This window comes from Gymnodraco acuticeps, unplaced genomic scaffold (genome assembly GCF_902827175.1).
Source record: "Gymnodraco acuticeps unplaced genomic scaffold, fGymAcu1.1, whole genome shotgun sequence".
NCBI lineage: Eukaryota > Metazoa > Chordata > Actinopteri > Perciformes > Bathydraconidae > Gymnodraco > Gymnodraco acuticeps.
In genome coordinates this window covers 1,718,793-1,728,631 of record NW_022990270.1, presented here as the reverse complement: position 1 = coordinate 1,728,631, position 9,839 = coordinate 1,718,793, and the positions used below count along the sequence as shown (strand labels likewise).

General features: G+C 40.4%; 1 protein-coding gene across 2 annotated transcripts; it reads right to left on the bottom strand.

The window, feature by feature from the left end:
- Positions 1-469: 469 nt before the first annotated feature.
- On the bottom strand, positions 470-5,598 carry irx6a (iroquois homeobox 6a). Of its 2 annotated transcripts, none has more exons than XM_034220872.1 (7): positions 5,439-5,598; positions 4,128-4,397; positions 3,273-3,382; positions 2,700-2,992; positions 1,816-2,481; positions 1,484-1,595; positions 470-1,141 (listed from the first exon to the last, which is right to left on the bottom strand). In XM_034220872.1, the coding sequence occupies exons 1-6, from the start codon at positions 5,502-5,504 to the stop codon at positions 1,489-1,491; spliced, it is 1,512 nt and encodes a 503-aa protein (XP_034076763.1). In that variant the 5' UTR covers positions 5,505-5,598; the 3' UTR covers positions 470-1,141; positions 1,484-1,488. The 2 variants fall into 2 exon arrangements, with proteins under 2 accessions (XP_034076763.1, XP_034076764.1); XM_034220873.1 differs by having other exon boundaries at positions 4,128-4,347; positions 5,439-5,577.
- Positions 5,599-9,839: the final 4,241 nt, after the last annotated feature.

Genomic DNA, 9,839 nt, shown 5'->3' with positions numbered 1-9,839 from the left:
AATATCCTCACCGCAATTAGTGTGTATGCTACGAAACTGATACATTTTTAAAGTTTGAAATATAAGGATACAAGTTTTTCTGAGCGTCTTCTCCTATCATAGACGACAGTGATCATCTTATTACAGCTGTCTGGAGATTAACACAAGGTTATACACCATAACGAGATGGACTATACGCAAAACAGTCAAATCAAAGGGACTTTGATGGACCATGTGAATTTCTGTGCCGCGTTTGATCCTACAAATGACCTTTTAATTAACACAATGTTAAGTTAGTGCAGCGGCTCGCTACCCAGGGGACAAAGCAGCATTCATCCTATGTTCCTGCCTCGGTGCCCGGCCTGAACAGTAACAAAGTGTTCGATGCCACTACTGATTAGATGCTGACAATGGAGGGATGATGTCCCCCTTTCTTCCGCAACTTGTGGATTTCACTCACGTCCTCCTCTGAATTATGACCTTCCCTCGGCGCTGCGGCTCTGCGCGCCAGTCAAGATGCTAAACTTTGATCAAATGCACTTCCGCAACTCCTTTAATTGGCTCTCTAAATAACCATGACACAGACAAGGAAAGCTCTTGGAAAAAAATGTATTCTTAGAAAAGAAATGCCATGATAGGCAAACACAGAAGAAGCTCACATTTTGTTAACACAATGACAAACATCCTCCAGGTCCACGCGCAACACAGGGGATCCGGTCCTTATATGGTCATCTCTAAAATCCGTCTCTTTTACAACAGGCAAAATGACACGAAGCCACATTAAAACGCAACATGTAACGAATACTCAAAGAAGGGACAAATTCAACCGATAAACACGCCATATAATATACAGACAACATTACAAAATAATAAATACACAGATAAATAAATAGGTTTGCTACACTACACGATTGCCATACACAAATTCGGCCGTTTTTTATTCGGCCATTCCCATACCTTTGCATCTAGAATTGTTTTGCATAAAGTCTTTTACACGATAAAAACAAAGTTGTGCAAAATGATAGCTACGTCCACAGTTTGACTGCAGCAGCAGCAGCAGGTAGCTCACATGTGTCTTATTGAGGCCACCACTCGGCCAGTGTGTCCTTTAGTGCATATTCATTAATGTCCAATTATTTATTGTGGTACAGTATCCAGGAATCTAGGTGAAAAAAATACAGCAGAAATTAGAAAAATAAGCTCCAAAAATGAATATATATGCTTAATCACAAGGTACTTCATTTCAAGTTGATTGCAGAAGAAATTCTTATATTTTTCCTTTTTCACTTTTGACATCAGGTATTAGGAAAACTCACTTTGACCTTGCAATCATTATATTTTGATATAATTCAATTACATTTTAGCAAGAAAAGTGAGTATCCATGTGTCCTTGTTTACCTGTGAGTGTTTAATGCAGTTGTTTTGTGCCCCATGTCCGTGTGTGTGTGTGTGTTTGTTTGTGTGTGTGCTCTCTGGTTTCTTCCAGTTCAGTGCAGACTCTCACCTGCTTCACCTCTTCATCACTGGTCTGAACGCAGTGACCTTGTCATCCTGCACGGTCCCGCAGGCTTCACTGAGGTCAGACGACTGTGTCTCTGCTTTGTCACCAGAGAACCCTACACACCCAAATAAAAGCATATCCACATGTAAGAAACTCTCCTTAGGTGCAAGTTGACAGAATATGTCCCCTCACTTGCTAACCTTAAATGTGCTTTTCATCCAGCAACACACATTTGGTGATATGCTCTTGAATTGCTGCCTACTTCACAGAAAACATCCAAATATGAAAGAATGTGCTCCCTTCTAATGTGGTATTGTAGATTTGAGATGACATACCTTCAATAGTGGAGTACTGACATGTGTCTGGGAGTGCAGAGTAGGATGAACAGTGCAGTTGGAGGTCCTTGTGACTGTAGCTGCCAGTGCCATAGACTTTAGAGTGCAAGGATAAGCCCTCAGCAAAGGGGCTCTCAGTATTGGTGACACCGCCAGATTCATGGAGGCCTCTCATACCCCCACACTGTCCAGTTAGAGTGCCGGTAAGCCTTGGGCTCTGGAGCTGGCAGTCCCCGGTTGTGTTGCCTGTCCTCAGCTCCGAGCCGTGCTGGGGGCTCAGAATGACCCCCGAAGCCGCCGTACGAGCCAGAGACCAAATCCGAGGCTTATCTGATGCTTCAAAGTGAGACAGGGACAACGTTCCCCCCGTTGAGGAAGGTGCCTTGGACCCAACAGGATCCAGGAAGTCAGACGGAAGAGGGGGGAGGCTGGTAACACCTTTGATGGCGCAGGGGAATGTGTGGAAGCTGTTAGTTAAACTCAGGTGGAGCTCGGAGCTGCAGTCTCTCTTTTGGGGGGGTCCGGATAGCGCCATGACCCTCTGGAGGTCCTGCTCGTCCGCAGCCCCCTTTTCACAGTCGCTGTCCAGCTTTTCACAGTCATCGTCATCCATGTCCTCCAGGTCACTCAGACGCAGATCCTTCTCCTCCTTGCAATCACTGGAGTCTGCATGGACGAAAATAGATGTTAATGAACATTATTTGAAAAGTTTGGGTAAACTCTTAAAGACATAGTTTGTTCATAAAATGTTTAAATAAACTTTTTTCTTTCTGGAACCTTCTTTTGTTACTTTTTCTGTCCACATTTGGCAGCTGTATTTCACTTTACATAGTGCAAGTGCTTTAGTTTACCAATAATGAAATCAAAACTTGATCCCAAATTACCTTTGGTGAGACAGTCTTCGCTCTTGTTAAAGTCATCCTTCCTGTCATCGTTGGCCTTATTCTTTGGTGACCAGGTCATCTTGTTCTCCTTCTTTAGCCTCCTCCTGGCGTTGGCGAACCAGGTGGACACTTGTGTGAGGGTCATTTTGGTGATGATGGCCAGCATGATCTTCTCTCCTTTAGTGGGGTAGGGGTTCTTCCGGTGCTCGTACAACCATGTTTTTAGGGTGCTGGTAGTTTCACGAGTTGCGTTCTTTCTTCTGGCTGAGCCATTAAAGTCTACTGTCCCGTATCTGGAAAAAAGGACACAGAAAAACACACAGAAAGTGGCCATTAGTGGAGGAAGTGAAGGCTATTCACTCAGGCATCCTATATCCGACTCCCTGCTGTTTGAAATATATACTGCTTCGCTGCATGCAGGTAACTGTGTTGAGTTACACTCTGACCTTTGATCTGAATGCAGCATATATCCCCTGTGAAAGGCTGATTGTAATAATCAGAGCAAGAATACTTTTTGGCAGGTCAGCTATACTTATATTTCATAAAGTGGACACACATGAACATAGAATGTACCTGTCATATTGATACTGTCCCAGTGAGTGGTCGTAAGGATAGTAAGCGGCAGTTTGAGAGATGCCAGAGTGTAAAGTGCCTGTGCTGTCCTTAATGTCATACTGTGGATTCTGTAAAAGACAAAAAGGTTGTTATAGAAATGGAACATTCATTATTTCTCAGCATTCAATTATAAAGACATTTGTTATTTGTAAGCTCTTAAATCAAATATTAGACTATCCAAGAGTGAAACTAATTGCTTTACATGACGTAAATGTGTTTGTTTTTAAGTACATTTGAAGCAAAATATGCAATAATAATCTTAGAATGTATATATAAATAACATTTTTAATTATATGTTTTTTTCACTTCTTTCAGGTACAATTCGCAACATTTGAATGGCCAGCACATTTCTCGCTAACTCCAGGTGTTAGAATAAGAGAGAATAAAAGCAAAGTTACAGCTACACTGCAAAAATATCAATTAACAAGTCACAAGTCCTTTATCCACTCTAAAATCTCACTTAATCAAATTAAACAATTGTTAACTAGGGGTTATGTATTTTATTATTTTTAAATGCTGATTTACCAAAATCACCTGAGCCAATATTTTCAAACAAGGAAACAATAGTAGATTTATATTTATCATAACAAAATGACATTTCAGTAATACAACTTTACTCTCCATTGCTTCTACTTCCTCCCCTCACCTGAGTGACAGGATTTTAGACTCGCTTTTAAGGGGAAGAAGATAAGACCACCGGATTAAACGGCATGTCAAGACGGATACGTTTGTGGAAGAACATTGATGAACAAAACCCGGTTGATCGATCAGCCTGAGCCACCCTCCCCCTTTACGCATCAGAAGTGAGCCCACCAGAGTGGAGTAGATAGCGGATGGGTCGGAGCTGTAGGGGAAGTAGTTGGCGTAGTTCTGGGTGGCGGCAGCCGCTGCCGCGTATGGAGAGCTGTACATCCCCAGCGCTGCGTTCAGCTCCGTCCGGCTGCTCGCCAGGATCCGGTTCTCGTAGGACGGGCAGCAGAAGGAGGAGGCGGCGGCGGCAGTCTGGGAGCCGGCTGTCCCGTCAGAGACCGACCTGGAAATCGAATCGCAGCAAGTCGTACTGGGGTTTGCCGACACGAAAAACTGCATGAAGAGAATCGTGGATAGACATGGTCATTGGCTGTTTCTGCTCTTATCTGGATGCCTGTGACAACTCTGAAGTGACTGTGGGTGATGCACTGCATAACGATATCTGTTTATCAATATTCAAGTTGCTCGGTTAGTTTAGAATTGAGCATTTTAATAAAATAAAAAGAGTTAAATTGTGCTTTAAGTTTAATTATCCTGATCAGGTGTCCTTATCTTGACTTTTAACCTGCCTTCATTCAAGGTAAGTCACTTTTTAGAGAATGATGTGATGAGAGAAAGTAGTTTACATTGTGAGCACGTGCAATAAGGGATACCATCTAATTGTTATGTTTCATGTACACGTACAAATAAGTGGATATTAAGATGTTAAAAGCTGTGCGTGAAAGTGATGTGGTTTATCATTGGATCAAAATAAGATAACAATCTGAGCTGATAGCCCTTTACAAGTAAACTAAGTACATACATTTTTTTACATTTTTGAATATAATATATACATTGTACTGGAAATAAAAAATATTATCTAGATAAAAGTTTGGTGACAACTTTTTTGCTGAGAGTAACTTGTGTCCTCTGATCGTGTTGAACTTATTCCAACTTGTCATTTGGCGCACTCATAGTGTCTTAAAATCTAAATGAATCACTCGAATTGAGTTTTAAAAGCTCTCCAGATAATGCACGGTGTTTAACATCCCACGCTTCCCATACAAATAGAAAGTTTGCGAATGTGTGCAGCCCAATTACTCCTCGTAGTGAGCAATAGGTGACATTCATCTCTATTGTCATCAGAAAAACACGTGAGTTCATTCATAATTCAGTGTAATTGGACACGGGTGCGTGTCTATCGATATTTGGTTCCACAACAAAAGCACCACAGGAAAATATCTGTCAAAGCAGTCACTCAGTCATTATTATTTCCTACAGAGAAAAAGGTGCTCTGACTATAGTAAAATACAAGAAAATACGCACAGAAAAAAAGCCAATAGTGTGTGTGTACATACACAACACTTAAGAGAAATAAAAAGCAAAGAGGCTTACCTGTGAAGTTGCATTGTAAGGATATCCAAATTGCGAGAAAGACATAGCTGCTTCTTTTGTTACCATGAGCAATAATCTTCACCCTTGATCGATTGCAACCAATTCCTACTTCAAATCCACCGTCTTACACACATTTCCACGCACGGCCTTTCGCTCAATAATAGATGACTTCACTCATAGGAGGGAGACTTTAGGATGGCACCAGCTGCAGATTGTTTTATATGAATGAATAATCCCCCCAAAGGACCCGATAAGAAATGAAATTAAGCGTCATTAAGTGCAACAAAAAAATTGTTGTTGTGTTAGCTGAAGGAGGCTTAAAGGATAACGTAAGACTTGCAAGATATGGACTCTGCTTGTGCTATTATTTGTGGCTCTATAGTTCTTTAGCATTCATCCATGCAAGGGTATCAGCGTGACGTCACTGTAATCCCGGAACGGCAGGGTACTAAGGCTAGAATCATGTCTTTGCCAATCACATCCAACGCAGGGTTTTCTTAAGGTGCACTGTACACAGCCTGTTCCCCTTTTGTAATGGAATTGTTCACATATTTGCTGAGATAACGTCCCGGAAAGTTGCATTATGTTCAACGTTATTGAATTTTAGCAGGGTTACATGAGGAAACCCCTTGTAAAGATAAATGAATTAGAAAAAGAGACTTTGACATTTTTATTTTTTGGCATTCTTGTGAGATATTACGATTTTGTTCAGCACCAGAAATGTTTTACCCATGCAAACAGGAATCAATTAAGCATTTAAATATCTACCCCAATACAACTGGTTGAAGAAGCACATTTAAGACTTTACTTTCTTTCTTCTTTTTCCTTACAGGAATCAATTGAGCATTTAAACAAAAAAATATTGTGATTTCAAATATTTTCTGTTATATTTATTTTCAATCTAACCCAATACAACTGGTTGAAGAAGCACATGTAAGACTTTTTACTTTCTTTCTTCTTTTTCCTTTTTCTCGACCTATGTTCGCCTCTCGCTCTCTGGCCAGAGGTCCATCCCGGAGTTAATGACGATTATGTTTCTATCTTTCTCTATTAGAGAGGGGCAGTCCCAGCAGGAACGGTTAGAGGGGTTTTTGGCAGGTCAATAGACCAGTGATTGATGCGCGCCTGGAGACCTACGTGACCATTACGCGTAATGCGTAATTGTATCAATTAACAAATGGATACATGCCCTTGTTTAACCAACGAGTAACAAAGTGAAAATATGCCTTAGAGGTGAAATCCGAAGAGCTATGCTGGGGAAAGAAAAGACAGTGGAAGCCCTGCTCTCCAGTCTAATTAAATATCCGTGGAAGGGGGCGACGAGAATTGCATTTTAATTGAATGATGCTCACTTGAAAGATGGGTAAGGAATGATGCTGCCTCACAGTGAATGAAACGAGAAATAATTTTAAGCCTTATTAGATCAGCAGCTCAACCATCACCAGTTTTCTCCCTCTCTTCCATAAACATAAACAAGCTGTGCCCCCTCCCCGTTTGATGTTGAGCTTCGACAGGGAAGGGGTGGGGGTGTCGTATTTCCCATCCACACTATATTTGTATTGACAATGACATTCATGATCAGTCCTCCTCAGTCATACGATCTGCCTGTTTCTGATTATCTAAGACTGTGTAAGGTTCCTGTTGTCACGACTGATACCTTGTGCCACATTTCCCGGTGCCCTGCCGACCTGATGTATGGCGTGTCATCCCTTGGAGACGCTTCTGCTATTATGGGCTTCCTCTCAGAGGGGCGCTAAAGAGCCGCGTGAAGGCGTTGGAGATCTCCCGTGAAGAGATTTACCTCCAAGATAAAGTGGACACAGTGGTCAGAGTCCAGGTTTTGGAAAGCGCCGGGGCAATACACACTTGTTCAACAGCAACTCTCTCTCACACACGCACACCACGGCTCTGTTTATGACAAGTGCTTATTCTGACAGGCAACTAAGTTATAGCAGGGAACTTGTTGCTTTGTCCCCAACGCATACAAGTATTCCCCATGTTACCAACTGTATAAAACCTATGTGTAAGAATTTTTTTTGAATTTTTTTTTTCTGAAATGTATTATAAACGTTTTTTTCATCAACTTGTTGATTCTTTCAACGTTCAATTCCAGTATTCTCGCCAATATTCTAATAAAGAACCAAGCATATGCTGCAATAACATATTTTAAGTTCCAAAAACTCACTCAAAACAGGGGACAGTGCAAATGGCTAATAATTAAATAAATCTACAACTAAAAGAGGCAAGCCAAGGTGATTATTATATAACTATTTTCATTTGTATTCTTTTGGCATACATTTAAATATTCTGAGGACAAAGCGCAAAAAGGCACTTTAATGTGTTTGGCTATACAGTGTTCTGGACCTAATATCTAAACTGGCAAAACAATCTACTTTTCATAAGATCAGAAAAACAGCGCTGTGTTGTCTTTGTGACAATGCCATTTTTAGATAATCCAGTGTGGTTTTATATTTTTTATTGAGTTTAAAGTAGGATCTGTTTTTCAGTCCCTGCTCTTAATCCTTCAGTTTATCTGAAAAATCTGAATCACACAATTATGGAGACACGGTTTTACATGTAGTGGCAAGAGTTCAAATCAGAATAACACATTTGCAACAATAAGTGTCTTAACTTTCCATTTAATGCTACTGATGGATATCAGGACTTATTATCTAAGGGGAATGCACACTTTCATGCCTGAAGTGTTATTCTATAGGATAATGTGCACACAGAGAAGGTTGAAACAAGCTAAATGTAATTGCATACTGGTGGTCGATGCTTTTCTACAAGGGCATGCATGATGGCCCAAGTGCATACGGACAGACTCATGCATAATGCATGCCCAGCAGTCAGCGTAGATCTCCCTGAATCAGGCCAAAATGAACACTAATTGTAATGGCAGACTGACCACAGTGCCCTTCCTTTTAAAATATGTGACAACCCCACGATGAGACATTTCATTTACAGTGTTTTGTCCAGATTACTTAGTACTCACATTGTTACAAGGTTTTTGTTTTTTAGTAACAAACTTGCTGACAAAGCCAATTAGTGATTCCTCTTTCTGTTTTTCATTATTATTTTTTTGGCAAAGTCCTGTACTATACTGTAAAGCGCTACTCTCCCAACAGGAGCAAGGTCCTTTAAAAGATAGCAGCTTCTTTAAGGTGCAGTAGCAGCCACCCTCCAGTTATCAACAGAGGTACTGTACTTAAGTACACTTTTGAGGTACTTGTACTTTACTTTAGTATTTTAATGTCATGCTAATTTATACTTCTACTCCACTACATTTGAAAGGGAGATAATATAATTTTACTCCACTTCATTTATTGAACAGCTTTAGCTACTTTTAACAGTCACAAAAGAGTCCATTTATTTAAATATTTCACAAAAGGCAATCTGAACTTTGTTTGTTTTTAAAACAGTAAAATGCTACTTGATGCAACAATATTATCTAGAAGTGTCACATATATAAATATAGTTATGTACACTTTTTATATTATATGTAGATTTAGCTAATAATACTTTTGCACTTTCACCGAAGTATGATTTTGAATGCAGGACTTTTACTACTATCTGAATACTTTTTCTACCACTGGTTGTCAGGCCCTATCATAGTGCAAGCCCCTATCCCAGACCACCCTGGGTTTACATCCTGTATCATTTATATAACATTTTCCTGTGTATAATATATAATCTTCTTTGGAGTACTAAAAGAGTCACGCAAAGAGTTCCAAAAAGTTCAACAAATCCAAAAAGCATTAGAATTGTTGTACAAGAAGTGAATTCACATGTATTTCTAATGTTTAGCGTCCTGCATTCTTTTGGTATAAAAAAGTGGCCGTACCTCTACTTGAAAGAAGCTGCAACAAAGTCTGTAGACGTACAATTTGACCCACGACTGGTCATGTAAACGAACATCTAACGACTAGCAGACAGGCATTCACCCGTATAGTACATGTTTTTTAAGAATAAGCAAGTCCAAACACCGTTATATCTTGTTCTAACGGGTCCGTGCGGTTACTAATGAGACTGAGTAATGCACGCATCCTCTATTAGAATCATCACTGGGTGGAACAAGAAAGGGGAAAAACTGGAAAGGTTAAGTCAACACTCAATAGCTCCCAGCCTTCTTCTACTTAATACATTTCCTATGCTGACTTAATGAACCACACAAAGCCTTTCTGGTTTTTCATCAGATGGGGGTAGCAGTGGAGGTGGAGTGTATGAAATGGTAATAAGGGCATGCAGACGGAGAGACGGAGGCAGAAGCCTGAGCCGAGGCTGGGGATGAAGCTGCACCTACCTGGAGGTGTGTGATCTCATTAAAGCCAAATTGGTATATGGCAATAAATCCAAGGCACTGGAATTATTACACACACACACACACACACACACACACAC

Excerpts from the sequence above, each read along its gene's own strand:
- irx6a (XM_034220872.1), bottom strand. The coding sequence starts at position 5,504 with ATGGTAACAAAAGAAGCAGCTATGTCTTTCTCGCAATTTGGATATCCT. Across the intron at positions 4,398-5,438 it reads CTTACAATGCAACTTCACAG|TTTTTCGTGTCGGCAAACCC; the intron begins GTAAGCCTCTTT and ends CTCTTCATGCAG. Across the intron at positions 2,482-2,699 it reads CGAAGACTGTCTCACCAAAG|ACTCCAGTGATTGCAAGGAG; the intron begins GTAATTTGGGAT and ends TCGTCCATGCAG.